This window comes from Sander vitreus, chromosome 1 (assembly GCF_031162955.1).
Source record: "Sander vitreus isolate 19-12246 chromosome 1, sanVit1, whole genome shotgun sequence".
NCBI classification, from domain to species: domain Eukaryota; kingdom Metazoa; phylum Chordata; class Actinopteri; order Perciformes; family Percidae; genus Sander; species Sander vitreus.
In genome coordinates, this window is record NC_135855.1 from 703577 (window position 1) to 725070 (window position 21494).

At 40.0% G+C, this 21494-nt stretch overlaps 1 protein-coding gene across 2 annotated transcripts in view; it reads right to left on the reverse strand.

Annotated features, from left to right (window-relative positions):
- ntrk3b (neurotrophic tyrosine kinase, receptor, type 3b) overlaps positions 1-21494 on the reverse strand; it is a 223950-nt gene that overhangs the window by 27265 nt on the left and 175191 nt on the right. For both annotated transcript variants that reach the window (XM_078260759.1, XM_078259942.1), the window contains exon 11: positions 11235-11423. In XM_078260759.1, coding sequence (XP_078116885.1) covers positions 11235-11423 — 189 coding nt within the window. The remainder of the gene's footprint in view (positions 1-11234; positions 11424-21494) is intronic.

Below are 21494 nucleotides of genomic sequence, written 5' to 3' on the forward strand. Positions count from 1 at the left end.
TCTAGATAAAGATGCGAGTGCTTAACAAGCTGTACACTGTAGAAGCTATCTCTCTGCCTAAAGATATGAATGAAAAGAAATGCTTGTTTAATGCTTAGCAACAGGAGAAAGAAAACAGGTGAAAGGACTAAACAAAGTTATTAAATATTAAATCAAATCATGATTTAGAAATTTAATTAAATGTGAACCTTTGGAAATTCTAATGGTTGCAAGCAATCGGTGTCCATATTTGTTTAACCATAATTAATTATACAGTACATGAAGGGGAATGCCACCATTTAAAAAGTAATGTTATTTTTCATGTCCCAGGACAGAATAGTCAGTGTTTGTGTAACGCTTTTCTCTTTATCTGATCTATACCATAATGAGCTTAAGATTTCACTGCAATGTGAAACAGAATGTGGTGCTATTGTACAACTTTGACCTACAAAGCCTACAGAGTAGATGTTCTAGTAACCCCACAAATAACCCCACAAATTGTAGTATGAATTGCTGCTGGCCTTGGAAGTAACGTTGGGTAGGGTTTCTATTGTAGGTCGTAGTCTAAGCTAGTTAGCCAGGCATGCTAACGTTCACAGCTTACGCAGACAAACACACCGTTTAATCCATTCCTTAAACTTTTGCTCCCATTTTTGGTTTTGGAGAGGGTAAAAAACACTATCCAAACTCTTTACATATATATATATATATATATATATATATATAGAGAGAGAGAGAGAGAGAGAGAGAGTAACTCTTGATACAGCCCCATGCACAGCGCTTCAAAATGCTGAGAAAAGCTTGACAAGCTGCACTGCCAGTTATGCAATTACTAAGCAATAATTGGACAACTACTGTTTGGGGGAAATGGTTTAAGTCAATGTACTAAATACATACTATATCTTAGGTGTAATTGGGTACCACACCATGATGTTTCAGTTCATTTATTTGAAACCTGTGATCCCGTTATACAACTTGTATAGGATTTGCTGCTAGAGATAATAAATGGGAGGCAGCGGCTCCATTTATTTCTTGCAGAGTTTGCTGTAGCTTTACCTAAAAGGAGTTCACCAAGTGGCGTAATCTCTAAAATGTTTCCTTATTCATAGACACTGATTACTAGTTCAGTCGGACCATTCCTCTGGGTTTTTTCTTCTTTTATGTCATTTCTCCAGAGTCACCATCTGGTCTTCTGTTGAGAAGGCGATTGCTATAAAAATTTCACCTGCTCCTGGTGTTTCCGTCAGACAGTATCTTACACCCTTTCTGAAATCAGTGTTAAATATGAAGACATCCCAGTTTTAAAGTAGATCACAATACAAGTGTCTGCAGAAACTGGCAGCCAGTTTGCCGGGTGAGAGCCCCACCAGGGACACTCACGTTGCTGCTGTCAAAGCTTCATCCTCTGAAAATCTGCTTTCCAAGAGCTGAAAAAACCATGTTGATACACATTCATTTTAATTCACAATGTGACTGGATTTCGAAGGAAATTCAAATTCAAATATCTTCACACTTTCTCAGGTGATAAAGAAACAGAGATTTTTTTCACAAGTCTCAAGAGTTTCCGGACTTAACATCTATCCCCCACTGAATCCTATCTCTACTTCTCCACTAATGTACTTTCTTTAAGACATATGAATAATCTTTTACTTTAATTCTATTCCGTGCACTCCTCCATCATTCATGATCGTTCAAGGATCACTGTTGGCCTTATTATCACTTGCCTGTCATGCTGATGATCCAGGTATTGAAGCTTATACTATTGTTGCACCCAACATTAAGCTTTTCTGGATGAGGCAGTTGTTGAAATGCCAAAAAATGTGAAGGTTTTCATCTATCAGCAGGTGGAGGCTCAGAAACTGTTTTAACCCCACAATGGCAGAATATAATATGATTTTTCTAACTTTTCCTTAGAAGTTAGTATTTGAGTGTTTTCTTGACTTTTACTTTTCCTTTGCAGTGAGGTGAGGTGATTTTATAGAATGATTTATTTTTATCTCACAGCATCTGTTTTAATCATATCTTATCACTTTTATTACAATATCTACACTTGTATATTTGTTATTATGCAAAATAACTCAAGCACACTCATTGGAACACTTACTTCACTATTTGAACAATTCACTCTTCTGTCTGACATGTTTGCCTACTATCCACATAGTCTGTCCTCACTGGGTGCTAGATTAATTCATTCTGCACTTTTACTCCATGAAATGTAAAAAAAAAAAAAAAAGTTACAAACTGTGATCTGTTATTACCGTTCAGTCAGAAAACCAAAATGTGCTTTAACTGTAGTGTCAAAATGTGTCAAGAATGAACTGCAACTAAGTAGAATAACTGATGAGAACTCGACTTATAGCTTGACAAGCTATGTGGACTCTTCATCTGTTTAAGAACATGTAATCTTGAATTGAAGAAAAACAGTGTAAAACTGCTTTTACAAATAAAAGGTGGTTGACAGGTCTTAGAGAGTGCTAACAGTGTGATTACTGTACATCAGAATTAAAGAAAATAAGTTCTCCTGGATAATGAAAATGAAAATCACTTTTCACTCATGCATCAAATGCAATAAGATAAATATTCTGCATCAATAACCTCCCTAGTTGTACCACCATTTCTGCAGTGGAGAAAATAGAGCTGTAGAAAATAGAGCTGTTCTGTTGATTACAGCCCCCTCTGACACATTCAATTAGCCAATGCAAATGAAGAAGTGTTTCAGTCTCATAACATTAGTTTGAGACTGAAACATAGCTTAAACAAGCTATGTGGACTCTTCATCTGGTAACAGAACACCGGTGTCACTTTTCATCTCTAACAACTTAGCAACTTTGTCACCAGATTTGGAAACTTTTCAAACCCATGTAAATACTTATTTGAGACTCTATTAAGCAGGCTGATACATTGGCATACACTGCCACCAATAATATAATACATCACAGGGACATATTGTTATACTGTAAGAGTAAGACTGATGTTGACATAAAAATGAACCCATCCATCAGTACATGGTGATTGCGCTGAGAGGTTTACTTATAGACCAATCCGGGTAGAGGAGGGATGTAAACAAGCTGCCGTTACTGCGCTGGCATCTCACTGTTATTTATGATAATTTACTGTTTAGCTGTTTTTGCCGAGAAATATGACTGGAAGATACTGTGAAACCTGTCACATGTGGAAAAATATAGTCACTGAAATGCTGTTGAAATCTACTATATAATTTAAAATACTGTTTTCGTGCTGTGGTCAGTTAAGGAAAAAAACCTCTGATCCCAGAAATTAACTTTAATTCATCTCCTGCACTCTCTCTGTGTCCTGACCAACGTTTCACTTTTACAAAAATTCACATTATAAAACAAGAAATTGTTGATTTATAATCATAAACTTGCAAGTAATGCTGGCATGGTTACTACACAGAACGTCCACATCCAGACGGGAGAGACTGGCCAAAAACATATCTTTTCACTCTCAGAGGTTGTGTAACCATTTACAAACTAATGTTATGAGACTGAAACACTTCTTCATTTGCATTGGCTAATTGAATGTGTCAGAGGGGGCTGTAATCAACAGAACAGCTCTATTTTCACTAGATGCATTTAAGTCAATTCTTCCACTGCAGAAATGGTGGTACAACTATGGAGGTTATTGATGCAGAATATTTATCTTATTGCATTTGATGCATGAGTGAAAAGTGATTTTCATTTTCATTATCCAGGAGAACATACTTTCCTTAATTCTAGTGTACAGTAATCACACTGTTAGCACTCTCTAAGACCTGTCAACCACCTTTTATGTGTAAAAGCAGTTTTACACTGTTTTTCCTCAAGACAAGATTACATTTTCTTAATCCTGAGTGACTGTTCCCATTATTTCTTTCCACCCCTCTTGCAGCCAAAACAAACTTGTTTAACCTATGTGGACTATAATAATAATAATAATACTCAAATGTAAACAGAATATTATCATCACAGCATGGTGGTTGGGGTGGCAGAGAGAGCTATCAACACAGCCTCGTACTTGGGGAAACTGGTGGTGTACCTGTGGACATTGTGAAGCTATGGCCACCAAACAGGAGTGTCTGTGTTGCACGGAGTGGGAACACCCAAGAGACGCAGTGTTTTGTAGTCTGAAGATTTCCCCTCTCTGATAAACAAGGCTGTACATGAAACTTTTTTCCATGTCCCGAAAATAAATTGGGGATGGCGACCCAGACCGGAGGGACCAGATGGACAGTTATCCACTGAGTAAGTACACTAGACAAGTTTACATCAGTGCGATTATTTCAGATATATTGAGCAAATTGCTTTAGATTTTAGTTGGCATCGCCAGCTGTAAGTCATGACTGGTTTCCGAAGTACGAGGCTCTGTTGCGGCAGAGCTCTCTCTCTCTCTCTCTCGTAGCCCTTTCACGGAGCTCCCGCAGCTCTTCATTCAATAAACTGTCTGTACACTTACAAAGTTCTCAATGCTTCGGTTAACATGTAGGGACCCTCATTATGCTACCGTTGAAGTTTGGTGATATTTTGAGCCTTTTTAGTGGTACAAAATAGCAATTTATTTTTACTTTCCCTGTGCCCCGAATACTAGCGTTGTAAGCTAATCAGCGTCTGCGCTAGCTTCTTCCAAACTACAGACACATTCGATAAGCATGAAAACATGTCCCAGAGAGCAACAGAGTGGGTACACATCTGTTAATAACCCCTAGGTTAGTTTTGCGCCGGAATTGTCCTTTAAATAATGTCTGCACAACTGCAGCAAATTGATGAAAGTTAAATGTGGAGCTCTCCTGAGGATACCACTGTGTCCACTACTAATTCAGCAGCATCGAAAACCTGTTTCACTCTCCATTTGTACCAGTTGTCTTCTCTTCGTTATTTCCTAGATGTAAATATTCCATGTAGGTTTGTTTTGTTCATATGGTAAATAGCCACTGACCATCTCATTCATTCATCAAACATTCTCCCTGGAAGCCGAGAGACTACAGGGAACCAAATTTTACTGAGCTAGTCAGGTCAGGCTGCTCGGAAGGCACAGATGTTTAATATGTCGTGTGTGTGTGTGTGTGTGTGTGTGTGTGTGTGTGTGCATGTGCGTGCGTGTCTGTGCGTGTGTGCGTTTGACAACAACTACCTGCCAACTTTCCCCAGTTTCAGTATGTGTGTATGTCTCTGTGTGTGTATGTGTGTGTGTGTGTGTGTGTGTGTGTGTGTGTGTGTGTGTGTGCGTGCGTGTGTGTGTTTTTGAAGGTGTGTTTATCTTGATCTAACTGCCAACTTTGTGCATTCATGTGTGTGTTTCTGCCTCATAGGTGTGTGCGTGAGTATTTTTCTGCCTGACAGCTTTCCTGAGTGTGTGCGGTGGGTCAATCGATGCGTGCCTCCTGATCATTGACAACATGTCTTTTGCAGGGTGTATGCTTTAATATTGAATTTATACTGAGGACATCCTCACAAATGCTCATTTCCTGCATCAGCTCTACATTTTAGTTAGTTTGTATATATAGTTACAAGACACTGCTACATTAGGCCAGCTGTCTTAAAACATTACCACTTCAAGTCAAAACCTATTAAATACATAAATCATACATTGTCTGATTAATGCTACAATCATAAGAGGAATTCTTTGAAAAAAAGATATATTGATAATGATTATCTTCTGAGGTTTTATAGTCACTGTGACTTACAAAGGACAGTAACTTCACTGAGATCACTGTAATGTACTCATAGTTTAGCTTGCCTACAAAACAAGCACCACAGGGAGCTAATAGTTAGGTGAGAGGTACTCATCCAGCAGCTAATAGCATACAAAAAGCTCTCCGCCATTAAATTCACTGCAGCACAGGGGCTCTGTGTTTGTTGGCATCGTTGTGCGACTGTGACATGAACAACCAGCACTTACTGTTGACTCTCAGTGGGTATCTCCTCCTAACCTGCTGTGGCTGGCTGACTCCCGGCCTGGGTTTCTGCTGCCTGGACTTAATGAACACTCTGGCTTGTGTGTGATAACCACCTATGCCTAGCTTAGCTACACTAACAGTATAACGAAAAAAGCATCTCCCATAAAATCATCCTGTTTACATTTATTATGTAAAAATTCCCTGAATCAAAGATCAGGCCAAGCCCATGTACTATGCTACTACTGTAGCAGCTAGAAGCAGAAAAATTGTAGCATTTCATAAAACATACAGAAGACTGCGTCCAACGATATGGAGTCCCAAAGTGTACATTTACAGCACAAGCTAGTTGGTTGATTTCTAGTCTATATCCTTCGCATTCCACTTCCGGGATTGCTCCGGTGTTGCAGAAAATTCCGCCAGATGCATGTCTTTTCCGTTTCCTTCCTCTTTCTTTGTGTTGGAATTCTAAACTCCGGTTGATTTGTGAGGACTATGGTTAACTGCTCCTCAGATCTCTGCAGGGTAAATCCAGACAGCAAGCCAGACTATCTGTCCAATCTGAGTTTTCTCTCGCACAACTAGTTTACAGCGGCTCCGTGCGGAGCTTAGCGCCGCCAATGACAATTGTAATTGGTTTAAAGAAATGCCAATAAACCAGAGCACGTTTTCCTCCCATCTCTGAATGCTATGTGGAGTAGGCAGAACCTTCTTCAGCGCGCTTTGGAAGCGGGTCTGGCAAAGCGAGACTAGTTGATTCCCAGTTACTAAGGGCATTGTTGATGCTCCGGCTAACTTACTGGCTAAATGTAGTAGCAGTTGTTGAGCTTGCTTAGGAGGGCCAGGGGGCATGTGATTGGTTAAAAGATGAGGCGACGATTGGTGACAACACCGTCTGAAAAAGTAGCATTCATGATTTGACCTTTGAACATATTGATTTATTTAAATAAGTTTACACAATTTAATCAAATTGTTATTTCATAATGTCTTACTCATCTAATTAATAGTCAACACTTATAGGCTCCATTCTACAATGCGTAAACATAGAGATATAATTGTGTATTGATTTCCTTTTGACAATGGCTTCTCCCAAAGCTCAGTGTTATTATGATTAAAGTTTAAGCATTAGGTACACTTAAGCACTAAGTACTTTACACTTGCTGCTCAGGGGAGGTTCTTTAAAAGTGACTACCAACACAAAGTAGCTATATTTGACATCTTAGAGGAGCTGTCCCCACGGATACAGTGTAAAAATCTTTCTATAAAGGCTGAAAAGTACATTTATGTAAGTTTGTTTTATTCTACTGCTGCTCTGTGCAAGGAATTAACTAATGTAGCTCAGCTTAAATTCTGTCATGGAGACTTCTATTACGTTGTCTCTCTTCTCTTTAACTGATCAGCTAGGCAGTGGGTGTTACGGTTCTGTATACCAATTAGAATCGGGCACTTATGTTCTAACCAATCACAGCATATTACCATGTTTTAAATCTGTTCTCTCTCCTGCTTCTGTCAGTTGTATTTTCAGACGAGAGTGCGACCCGCCTCCTCCCCTTCTACCTCCAGACATTTTCGACGGTGTTCTCGGTCTTCTCCCGGCTGACGGCTCGTTTTTACGTCTTTGGATTTTTCTCACCACCACCAATGTTTAGATTCCATTGGGGGATGTGTTTGGTTTTCCTAAACATTAGATTTGTATAGATACCCCTTTACAATGGAGTCTAATCTCCAAATAATTATGTTTATACTTACTTGGTTATATCTTATTAATAAATGTTTGCATATCTGCAAGGAGTCTCTCCTGATTGAAATTATATTAGTGCTGACCTGTCAACACTCATGAGAGTGTGCTTTTAGGTTTACAGCTTACTTTAATTGGCAGCACTTTGGTCCAGTGTTATACTGAATGTGTTTTTGTACACACCACATGTTCTCAGAAAATAGGTCTTATATCTGTAATCAAATTACACATTTGTCTTGGCTTACAGTGGTAGGAGCCAAGAAATTTATAGAAGTGGTTTGGTATTTTAATTGACTCTATGCTTGTTTTTAGCATTTCACCACTAGATTGCAAAAGGTTTGAAAACCAATTAAACATGTCTGCAGAAGCAAACACTTTTAATTTACTCTTTCATTTATTTCATTTTCGTTGCTTACTGCTCATTCTGTGTCGTTGTACTGTACATGGACTGGAAACGGCAGTTGCATTTGCACTTTGTACTGTGTCTGGAAGTTTTTCTGATGATGGGATCTTCAGTGAATCTTAATGTGGTTTCGGTCCATCTGGAAACAGTTTTCATTAGATTGCACCTGGCATCAACAAACATCTTTTTTAGAGCTCTTTCTACCAAGAAGTTACTAGTTTGCTCTGTTCTGGGTTGAGCTGAAAGGAACTCATCTTGGACTTCTTGAGTAACTAATTAAAGTAAGTTGTTTAAATTCACAACTGGCAAGCCTGTGGGGCTTTTCTGTTTCTAACTATAATTCATGGAATCATAGCCTTGGTGCATGATAACTGCCTTTCAATCAATCTGCTCTACATTTCAATTCATTTGCTGAGCTTTAAGGCTACCAAATTAGTCACTCCTTGTCTCTGCTGGAAACATTTTAATCTTCAAAAACGTCACCTTGAACATAATTATGTCCCTGTTACACCGAAAGCAGAGGGGACAGAGTGGTGGTAAGTCCGAGCTATGCCCATGTGTGACATCCCTAATAACATGGATATAATGAAAGGCTACACGCTATACTCCAACATCAAAAGCTGTTGTCTAATTTTGGCCAGCGGGATGTGACAAATCTGTAATTAAAATAGCAAGCTGAATGATAAAACAAAGCCACTTGCTGGGAGACAGCGAATTGGGCTAGATATGGATCTGTCATTAGGCTAAATAATTGTCCTTTGCCTTTTCTGCCTTTATCTCCCTAATGCGGCTATATTTCTCCTGGATTGGTCTTTTTCAGCCCCAGTGAAAAAAATAAAAAGAGCTGATCTCAACGAATATTCTAATCAGTCACGGCTTGCCTGTTTAACCAAAGCCACCGGTTCATCCAGAAGATGAACCAATTGAATGACAACACTTCATGTTTTTAAATTGGCATCACAATGACAACTGTGCTAACACTTCTCTGGTAATGCTCGTAATATCTCAAGCTTGTTTACAACTGAAAGTGTACAGGTTGCCGGTTCAACTAGAGGGCAAGTACAATTTGATCATATTTGTTCTTTTTTGTGTTTTTGTTCTGTTTTTATGTGCCACATCCTGACAGCCGAGATACTCTTCGCTCAGGCTTTCCTCTATTAAACTGATGGAAAATATATACTGTATATAGTATTGACTTGAAGATGAAACACTCATGAATAATACATCTGGTAAGGCACACTGGAATCACTGGTGTGAGCTCTGCAGCAGGCAATTTCCCATCACATGCAGCTGTTTAAACAGAAGCCAGCATGACAGCAACAAACTGTTCCTCTTCCTCCTCACTGTTATTGATGGAGGTGGTTTCAAAATACACAGTGCCCAACACTATAAATTGCGCAGGAGACTGGGAGTGGAAGCAGACTGGGACTGACCATCACATTTGTGAACTCCTGATGGTTATAGGTAAGGATAAGTGTGATTGTGTTTAAATGTATGTGTGCCTAATGCTGGACTGTGTGTGTGTGTGTGTGTGTGTGTGTGTGTGTGTGTGTGTGTGGCAGCAAGCTATTCTCCTGGATAAGAGGCTTTCAAGTAAATGAATGAATATATTATGGATTGGTGGCCGAGCATCAATAAAGCTGCCACACTGGTTGTAAGCGGAGTGAAGCTGCAGGACAGTCAGGCTGAGCAAGGCCAGCAGCACAATGGGGACCCAAGGGACCCCTAACTGAAGACACTTATTAAACCATAATGGAGGTAGAGGAAAGTAAGGAGAGATATTGGCAAATTCATTCTACCTACAAGCCATACCAACGGTATGCCTACATCCACATACATGCACAGATTCATTCTCTCTGTCATACACCTACACACATACTGTATATATACACATGGATACACAGAGACATTTCCTTTCCAGAGCCTGTCTGTGTGTGTGTGTGTGTGTGTGTGTGTGTGTGTCCTGAGGGTAAAGAATACAATCATATTCAGTGAATGAGCGGCAGAGGCAAAAGCCGTTCGGAGCCATTTTGTTTTTCCAGCCGCTGGCAGAAAGCAGTGGCCATTATGACCTTGTAGTGAATTCAGGGTTCATTTCCTTTTTTAATGCACCCACATATAATTAAATCTAAAAATAAGACAAGGGATGCAGCATTCAGAGAGGGAGAACATTCTGTAAAGCCCACGTCAAAGCTGCAATCGGGCACAGCCACGGTCTGACTTTCAATTCCAGGCGCACGGTAGTCGGGAGAAAGTTTCATTTGTGCTCACTGTCATTTATTCATTAGCTCGCAATCAGATCTCCTGTGCAAGGCATGAGACGTTATAAATCAGTCACCGGCTGGCCATTAACAATTAATGCAATTCATAAAACATAAGACCCGTCATTTATTTATCACCTCTAAATGGGATTTCCTTCCTTCTCATTGGCCCAAACTCAGAAGTCAACTTCTGTTAGGCTGATTGACGGCCATTTCGAGAGCGCGCCAAGATGTAAACTTTGCAGATCCAAGCTGAAAGGGTTCAGGGTTGCCTGATCTCAGACAGGTGGAGAGTCTTTTCCGTGTTTGAATCCAGTTGGTGTGACTGGCATGGTGGGGAAGGGAAGCAGCAGGCACCAGGCTGTGGCTGGCTGCTGGCACAGTTGTTTTCGACTGATTCTCTTGAGCAGTTGATGTAATTGTGAGTAATTAGGCCTTAAAGTGGTCTTGTCTTTCCCCAACCTGGAACATGAGTCCCGAAGGAAGAGTAAATGAGGTGGAGGGGGGCTGTCTGAACACCAGTAGCTGGTATACAGAAGGCTGCGTTTGTCTGAACAGATCCTATATGAAGAGCCTGGAAGTGAGCCAGCAGATGCTAATCCCATATGATCACACTGACTCTATAGATGACACTAAATTACACTATTGCCCCAAGGGCCCAGCCACTTTTCTCATTGTAAAGATAAACAACAAATTACAATGGAGATGCAACAGTTGGAATGAGCCTTATAAATATGTGATGTTTGATATCTGGCCAGATGCTGCACTTTACTATACAGTGAATAACATTCAGTGGGAGTTTGTGTTCCCTAAGTGCCATACAGTTTTAGTATAGTTAGCCTCATGCTTGAACAACTGTAGTTCAAGGGTCACTTTGTATCTCCATGAAATTGTGTAACAATGGTCACCGCACAACAACGTGACAAAGGAGTGCTAACAAGTAGAAACTTTACAGGGACTTACGGGTGGTTGGCTTGTTGCAGTTGTGTCCATGCCTAAAGTACTGAGGATTCTCCACCACAGGAATACGAGTCATCCCTATGACAACTGCATCAGGACCCGCATCCAGAGTACAGGGGGTAATAATCCCATGGTTGACATGATGAAGAGGGCTGGCAGAGTCTTCCTCACCACTGATCACAGCTACAGGACCTGGAAGAAAAACATAAGAAGGACAAGCTATTTAACAGTTCAAAGTCCAAATGATGATTTGTTGGATTTTTATTTCAGTGTCATTGTTATATGGGACAACATACATACATACATACTGACTGGAAAAAATAAGTAGCTGCCTGACATATCATACATGGAAGTCATGCATTAAGTCCCCCTCCACTTACAGTAAAAATATGAAATGTGCTCATTGTTACTTCCAGCCTGTTCTTATGAACCATTTGTTTAAAAAGCTATGAAAAATGAAGCACTGTAATTCATAACCATTCCACTTTTTTTTGCTGTATTCACCACATTGACGGCCGCTGTATAAGAATGCGGCTGGCCACGAAGGGAGGTGGTCGGGGTGATGGGGGGGCGTTAACATACAGGACTTTCAAGCCAGAGAGCGGAGTCGGCATCCCAGGGAAAAGTAAAGTCTATCACACTGGAAATGCATGTTCCTTAGGAGTGTTTTAATCCAAACCACAATCTTTTTCCTAATCTTAACTAGTCGGTTTGGTGCCTATTCTTAACTTTTGTCGCTGCAAAATGCTCATATTTTGTGGACAAAATGTAACCCTAATGTCCGCCTTAATGACCAGCAGCTCGTGGTGCTCTGTACCCGGCTCAAAGTCACCTATTCTTGGGTAACTGAACCACCAACTACCGCTGATACAACGGCTGTCTGTAGCCGGCGTCACAAAGCTTATTATTTAAAGCTTGGGTCACGTTTAATATGAACATCAGACATTGTAACATTATAACTATGACAGAAAATAAGGAACAGCATTCTAGGTCTCCTTTAAAACATGTCTGGAGGAGAGCTTTAACTAATAGTCAGCTTAATCATGTGAAATATGGGTAACTGTTGGGGAGGTGGGTGGTTTGTTTTCAGCTTTGCGCCACAGGCTAGAGAAAATGAGTTACAGCAGGGACAGTTGCAGTGCTGCAAATGTGAAAAGATGTGTAGTTGGTGCTCAGGGTGCATGGTGAAAAATGACTTCATGTTTCTACCTGAATCTAGCCATTTTTCAATTTGAATTACATTCTGAAAATACATTCATGTATTACAGAACATCTGGATCAAAAGGATATAATACAAATGATGAGACTAAAACAATTGCTATTTACTTGACAGAAAATTTACTTTGATGATCAATTACTCGTTTCAGTCATTTGCCCAATTTTACTCTGGTTCCAGCTTGTCAACTTTTTTGGACACAAAAAACAAAGCGACACACAGCTCTGACAATTGCATTCTTCAGAGGGGAGGGAGGAAAGAAACAGTAAGTGGATATAAATTCAACAGCAAACAGTAGCTGATTCCATGGTGCTGTGACAGTCAATCTGTTGACCCACAATGTTGAGTCTCTCGCTCACCTTGACAACACAGTAAATAGTAATCAAGACACACTCATATCAAATGATAGACTGTGAGCCGCAGGAAGGTGGGGTGTGAAGGAGTGACACATGTGAGCATCAATTTATTTACAACATTGGCTCTTGGGTTTTCATAAATGAGCACCCGCTTTATTGGAGTGATGTGCACAGCAGAGCGCAGGTCTTCACCGCGTGACTACCTACCCAACCACTGGGGACCCGTGGCACGCTACAGCCCTAAATCTCTGATATATTTGCATCATAATGCTTCAAACATCACTACACTTGAAATAAAACCATTACATAGAGAATTATGATGAGAAGTGTAGAAATCTTAAAAAAAATTAGAAAAGATACCTAAAAAAGGATCCTATTATGCTCTACATTTTAATACAATATGAATTGGAATGAAACCCCATCTGGTCAGACTCCAGTGTCAGATCGATGAGGCCTCAGGGTACGCCTGGCCTCCCTCCAAACTGCTGCACTCAAAAAAACTACACAAAACCTCCCACTTGATTCTTTGGGAGATGAAGGTTTTCTGAGTAGTGAAGGGGAAATTGGACTTCTTGACTTCAGACCATCCACAAAAAAATTGAATTTATGTTACCTGAGTGATGAAAAGGCCCAACGGCCTCTGAGAGGGTTTTTATCTTCTGAGACGTTGCCTGTGCACAGAATGGAAATGGAACAGGAAGTGGACATATTCCCCAAAACCTCTATCTGAGAGTAAAGTTCATCTCTATTAAACCAACTTTGATTTATTCAGGAGAACTGGAAAATGAAATGAGCCAACTTTCATCTATTTTCCATTCTTTTCATCTCTCAATCCTTTCACAACTTTTTTTAAAATAGTAATATGGTTCATGAAAGTGGTAAATTCAGCCAAGCACACTGGCTCTAATTCAGACATTGACTAAAAGACTTTGGATGGTTTTTCGCTCAAATTACTACAGTCCTATGACATGAGGTGTGATGATAAATATGTCAACGTCCACATTTACCATTTGTGTCTATTCATCTAAAATTCTATATTTTCATGATGTAAAGCATATTTAGATGAGGGGATCATTACCAGTCTCAAGTAAAAATGTGCAAGTATTACATTTTTACACTACAATTATTGTGGCCAAAAATATCAAGGTAAACAGTATCATAACTACTTATAACTTACGTTATATTATAGTAAAATGACTTTAGACCATGACTGCCTTCGATTTTATTGCTCCTAAAAAATGGAACATTGAAACATATTGCAGGTTTGTTGGACCCATAAACAAAATCAGGTGGGTTGTTAAAAGTTTAAGACAGTTGCCTAGAAAAGACTTTGAATGCAGCACAGTGTCAGTGTCTCTTAGATTCTATGCACCCATTCATGCTTTTTTAAATGTTCTGATGTCTTTCCAGTTTTAATAACCAAAGAAATCTAGCACACTGTCCATCAACTGTACTCACGTTATTCACGTTTCCGTCCTTCAACATTAACTAAGGACATAGAATTCTGTTTATGAATCGACCCACTCTCATCTACAAGACTTTCTGGAGTGCTAGAAACTTTCTGGAGTGCTAGAATTTAGCAGTAAGTGTATGGACCACCTGTTTGCTCCGTTTTCCAGCATTTATGCTAAGCTAAACTAACCGGCTGCTGGTTGAAGCTTCATATTTTACTCTACAGACATGAGAGTGGTCTTGATCTCTTAATCTAACTCTCGGCAAGCGCATTAAGCAAAGTGTCAATCCTTTGAGTATGTAACGTTGTATATATATATATATATATAGAAAATATTTAGATAACTCAATGCAATCATTTCTCTCAGAAAAAATCTGACTGGTTGCCATCTCACCTCATATCCAGCCTCATACACAGCAACATCTCACACACAAGTTGGCAAGAATGCCATTGATCATCAAAGGACACGCTACCACCGGCAAATAATCAATCAATCATTCATTTAACATGTTCATAGTAACAGACAACAGTTTGTTCAGTGATTCCTTCTGGCAAAGTCTCAGAACACAGTGGCAGACCGTCGTTTGAAGGTTAGTTAAATCTCATTGCTCACATCCTTCTACGCTTTTCCACCCAATATGTTTCTCCTGCAAACATCCTTTTACTTTTTCTGTGGTAAATGTGTCTCTCCAGATGAAATTCCTCCATAATTTTTAAAGAGAAGTGTCACTCCAGTCCGCATTACTCAATGTTCCTTCGCATAACATTCTGCAGTCCCGCCTCGTGGCGGTGCAGCAAATACTTTATGTTTATGTAAGGTGTGGTTCGCAGGTGCATTAGCTAATTCAGCCAAATGCATTGATCAAGTGTGACATTTGCATCATCTGTTTCTCTGAGTTTAGAAGTCAATCTAATTTACTGTGCAGGAGCAGATACAGCGGCGCCTTCCCCTCCTGGGTTTTAAAATGGACTCGTTCATTAATGTATTGTCAAAGTGCTGGGCCGGCGGGTCCATCTGTTGACCAGGCCTCAGTGATGAATTAAAAGAGCATGCAGACCTTTGAACTGGCCACCTTCCAGACACAAGCCAACTTTTATCTCCAGGCTTTGTCCCCTTGTAAGCATTCACAATAACCTTTTTAAGAATGCTAAAAAACAACGTGCAAGTGAACTCATGACTACACAGTTTATTTATTTGCAGATTAGTAGCTATTCATACATTTTACTATTATTGGATAAAAAGCACCCTCATGGCTTCATGAAACCTCATACAATCACCATCACATTTAGCATGCTATAAGTTGTCTATCGGTGTGTGTGCGTGCGTGTGTGTGTGTGTGTGTGTGTGTGTGTGTGTGTGTGTGTGTGTGTGTGTGTGTGCCATGACTTGTCACAGTAACCCCCAGACACACAATTAATCCCGCGGCTGATAATGCTAAATGCCAAAGATTATATAAGACTGTATAAATCATTTATTTCTCCTTCTGAATATCTATGAAACATACATACGCAGCTTCTTTTCTTTTGGACAACACAATCTGATTGGCCCTCTCATTCCCTCTCTAAAGTAACCAGGAGGACATACACAAAATGACATGTTGGGATTACACCCAGGACAGGGGACATGTCCAACTCCTATATTTGCACCCCTCACTTATGTTTTTACTTTGTTCTCTGCCACCATATTCAAGGTAAGACAAGATTCGATTACAATGTTGATGGTTATTTGAGTTGCCTTCAGTTATTACTGTGTGAGTGGAAGGGACTCCCTAAAACTGAACAGTGCATGCCTTCGCCAGCTCTGTGACCATGCAGTGAGGGGCTTCTCTCTCAGCCACTTAGTTTAGGCTAGGCTACTTAATATGATAACCTGTGTGCACCTTTGTAAGAACAACAATCCTGAATTATTTTAGGTTTGTTTAAAATGAGAAGTTGGACTGAGCTAGTTTTATTTCTAAAGCTTGGAAAATTAGGCAAACTAGACTGAATAATATAGGCAAACAATATGAGATCAGCTTTGTTGATGCATGCAAGTATCAAGGCATACGCCCATGTTTTTGCATAATTTATATATGTATTTGGTCTCACACCTATGTCATGCTGAATTTAAAGTCTTCCTTGAGGGCCGAAAGATACTAGCCTACATTGATATCAGAATACAGGAACTTGGGGAACAGGCTAAGATTAGGTACATAAACAACTTTTTAGGTTACGGTTTTGCTAACTTATCCAAAAAGAGACGAGACGACCAAATGCCAGCCGACGAGAATGCGCATCAGACACAACACTGTGTGTCGCAGGAAGTAGGCCTAAGGCAAGGCCCCCAGGTGAAAAACAAAGCTTTTAGGGAGCAGCAAGAGCCTTGTGTGCTTTGTTTTGCCTTTCAGGCCACATATACTATAACTGAAACTGAAATCTAATTATTAAAGGTCTGTGAGGTTGTATGTAGTCGAAAATAATATCTGCAGACACCGCTCTGGGCTGAATAAAAGAATTGCAGACTTCATCTTTCGGGCTATACTCTTAAATATAAATATATTCTCCTAAAAAAGGCACCAGAGGTGAACATTTGACAAGACAGTTAATGTACAATATCCATAGTAATAAAGTCATTTTTTAAGTAGGGTTAGTGCGTTTAACAATACGGAGTATTACAGTACGTAACATTTCTGTTATTTGGTACACTGCCTGTGCCCCTGCTTTTGAAACTGCTGCTGCTGCGTCTCTAGATCTGGACCATATTGGCCGGGTCTGGGATTTAGGTGCTTCAATGCATCAATGACACTGTGTGTCCTTATTTATGCTCTGTTCTCCTCATTGGTGATATTAGATGTTATTATGATGTCCATACCTCATTTTTTTCTGCTTGTTCCCTGCTGCGGGAGCTGTTTTACACAACAGCCCCTGGCTTTTTCTGTTTATTTATTGCAGCTCTCATTGTTTTTATTATAATCATTATTTTTACATAATGCCACACCAGACTAAAAACTCAGCTGGGGTGTTTGTTTGTGGAGCCACCTGAAAGTTTTTTTGTCTTGACTTCTAAAGCGAGTGTTGAAGGTGATTGTAATGAAAAAAGATGTAAAAAAAAAAAAGCCAGCGGCTGACTCTGTAGGGCTTTCCCTGTGATGGGGAATAAATTGTGCAGAGTGTGATTGCTTCCATTCCACCTCCTTGTGGTAATTATCGCACAGATTCCTTTCAAAGGTAGTTAATTAGGACTGGAATTAACTTGAGGACATGTAAAATGAACCATAGAACACAGGAAGGATAACTTACTGAGGCAAGGCCACAGACATAGTTAACGATGGATTTGAAACAAATGAAGTCCATACGTGGGAAGTGTAAGAAAACAGTTAAATCAAAGCAAACGTCATGCTTGTGAAGAAGGAAAGACAACATTAAACAACTGTCACAGGGCTTATAGCTTTTTTCATGAATCAATCAGAGATGATATTTTGTCATTCAGTGCCGTGACTGCACTACAATCACTGATATATCGCTGTAATTAAAACCAGCAAATATGTTATGGAACATTTTAACACCTGCCATCCAAACACAACACTTCCAAACAAGATCCTCCAAGAATGTTTGATTAAAATATATTCCAAAATCTATTATGATGTTGCGTCTGCTTGCTTTATAGCAGCAAATGCGCAAATACACACAAGTGTAGCATTTGTGGTATAAAAAGCATAGTTAATTGCCAAATGCCACTATTGTAGTAAGAAGCCTCAAGGTTATGTGCATAGCTCTCCTCACTGCATTGAAGAAGACATGTAAATAGCTCTTAAAGGTCCCATGGCATGAAAATTTCACTTTATGAGGTTTTTTAACATTAATATAATAATATCCCCCAGCCTGCCTATGGTCCCCCAGTGGCTAGAAATGGTGATAGGTGTAAACCAAGCCCTGGGTATCCTGCTCTGCCTTTGAGAAAATGAAAGCTCAGATGGGCCTATCTGGAATCTTTCCTTTATGATGTCATAAGGGGAAAGGTTACCCCCCCTTTCTCTACTTTGCCCGCCCAGAGAATTTGGCCCACCCATGAGAGAGAGAGAGACATCATGGCTTGAAAACAAGCGAAGCATGGCATGCCCCCGCCCCCATCCACCTTGCCCCCCTCTCTCCTCCTCAATAGCATTTAAAGCTACAGACACAGAAATGGCACATCCTAAGGAAAGCTCACTGTGGGACTGGCTCTAGTGGCTGTAATTCTGCACCAAGGCTGAATTTCAGGAAAGAGACTTCAGATACAGTATTAGGGGACCACTAAGGTCTATATAAAAGAGACTTCAGATACAGTATTAGGGGACCACTAAGGTCTATATAAAAGAGACTTCAGATACAGTATTAGGGGACCACTAAGGCCTATATAAAAGAGACTTCAGATACAGTATTAGGGGACCACTAAGGCCTATATAAAGAGACTTCAGATACAGTATTAGGGGACCACTAAGGCCTATATAAAAGAGACTTCAGATACAGAATTAGGGGACCACTAAGGCCTATATAAAAAAGACTTCAGATACAGTATTAGGGGACCACTAAGGTCTATATAAAAGAGACTTCAGATACAGTATTAGGGGACCACTAAGGCCTATATAAAAGCATCCAAAAAGCAGCATGCATAGGACCTTTAAGACAAATGGCCTCAACTGGCTCACTCAACCTCCCACTTACAGACGAGCACAGTCAACATGTGACAGCCGTATCCAAAACGCCGCCTCTGTACAGTGGAGCACCCCTGGACTGCCTGTTTGCCTCTCCAGTTGATGGTGACCAACTGTGGCAAATATTGGGTGCTGATATTTATGGTCCTCTGCAATGTAGGTTATCGACAATTTACAGTCGCCCTGCACAGCTCAATGTGCTCCCTCTTTATTGTGGTATAAACAACACCGAACACTGTGGGGAAGGACACCCGAGTCGAGACAGAAAAAAACATGCAGTTCAAAATCAGTCATTGCATCTGAAGCCACTTTGTATTGTACGTCCTCTAAAAAAAAAAAAAGTGCCTACTCCGTGCCAAACATTATCTGCAATGACACAGCACTGAACCAATTACAGTTTGTGTCGCTGTATATCTGTGATCTTGATGCTCACAATGATAATAAAGCAAAACAGTGAGATTGGTATTCTGACTCTGCCCTATCAGCTTTTACATCTTTGACAACACATTACTCTGTATGTAAACTCCCTGAAGACTGAGAAAATCATTTTACACAAGTATGAAAAGCGATGGAAAATGACATAATTCAACAGCCTAGCTGTCAAGGGTCTGTTCCTTGATTTATGACTACGACAGATTTATGATCCTTACTTAAACCGGGTCTACATTTTATTACCTGTTATGTGCCCAAACACAAATTGAAAACTAAACATACAGCAATCTGAAAATATATTCGGTGGCATACAAGGTTTAATTTTTCTCTTACGGAAATGTAATCAGAAAGAGCCAAATGAAAAGCTTGTGGTGGCATTGTTACGGAACTAGTTTGCATCATAAACTCAGCACTAAAGACAACAGTGCATGCATACACTCACACTCACACACACACACACACACACACACACACACACACACACACACACACACAGTACAAACATATGCACAGCGGCAACCACACACTCGATGGCTATATTTCTTGTCATGGCATTAGAATATGAAACGATTCCCCAGCATCGAGCATATGGCAGAGTTAGCATGTAAATCACAAAGCAGGGCCACATTCAGCCACAGCAGCCCACAAACACCACTTGATGATTGTGCACATCAGTGCTACGGGTAAAGCTACTGCATCCTAATGTTTCCCACCATTCTATTGGGATGAAACAAGTGTTTTAGTGGGGGCGATTATCTGAAAGATAAATTATTAGTCAGAGGTAAGATATTTCTTCAATGTGATAAATTCCAGTAAAATGTGGTGAACATTTTGGAAGAGGGAACATAGGGTTGAGGGAACATAGACACACTTGCCCACGAATGTCAGAAATTAGCTAGATGAGAACAAATTTGGATTTCCAAAAAACAAACTTTGTTTAGTTTACCAAACTTCATCGCAATCAATTTAGTATTTGAGATAATTCACAAAAAAAAATAAAAAACTCGTCAACCTCATTATGGCGCTACAGGAAACATGGAATCACCAAAGTCATTAGGATTCATCCTTTGGGAACCACACTTATATGTACAAAATTGCAAGGCAATCCATCCGTTGTTGTTGAGATGTTTAAGTCTGGACCAAAGCGGTGGGCCGACCAACCCACATACTGTAGCAATCCTACTAGTATGGCTAAAACGCCACCTTCCCAGGAGAGAAGGATTAGACTCTTGTAATGCTGAAGTGAACGAGGCAATGGCAGTTTAGAATACACCAGAGAAAAGCTGATTTATTTTTAATCAGAGGTTTCCCCAGCTGGTTAAGGTAACATAGGCAAGCACTCTGTGAGGGACTGGAATTAATTGGAGGCAGCACATTAAGGTCATTGTTAACTACGTTTTCTGCACTTGGGTGCATTCAGGTCCCATTTCCTTAGCATTCATTCAGTCTCAGTTACACACACACACACACACACACACACACACACACACTCAAATCACTGACCCACCATGGGATATCAATCAATCAATCAGGTATCATCGTTCTCCTTTTTTTCTACAGTAGCGCCCCCTTTGCTTCTCTCTCATGCACTCTTTCCTTGGTTTTCTCTCCTTGATTACTTGATGTCCATTCAATAGCCTTTGTTATCAGGATGTTGAACATGTTGCCAAAGTAAGTCGAAATACTAGCACTCATAATGACTAGAAAATAAAATGCCCCCAGAATGACAAAAACTGCAATTGTTCAAAACCTAAATTCTTCTATCAACATGTTTACTCGAGCAACTGCTGTTTCATCATAACCTAAAAGCAGTTTAAATAAAGACTCCCATCATTTACTTCATCTCTTTCTATTATCTCCCTCTGTCCCTGTCTTTTTCCCTTTATCTTAGTTGTCTCTCGCCCCAGGGGTCTTGGTTGCTGCCTCAGTTCTTTCGCAACTGACTCCCTCCATTGGAGGGTTCTCTACCAAACAGATTCGTAAGCCTTGGAGGTGGAGGAGGGAGAAGCGAGTAGTGGAAAGTCACTAACTACATTTACTCAAGTACTTTACTTAGATACAAATTTCAGCAATTTCCATTGTATGTTATACTTCGACTCTAGAGGGAAATATTGTCTTGTATTATCTTTTACT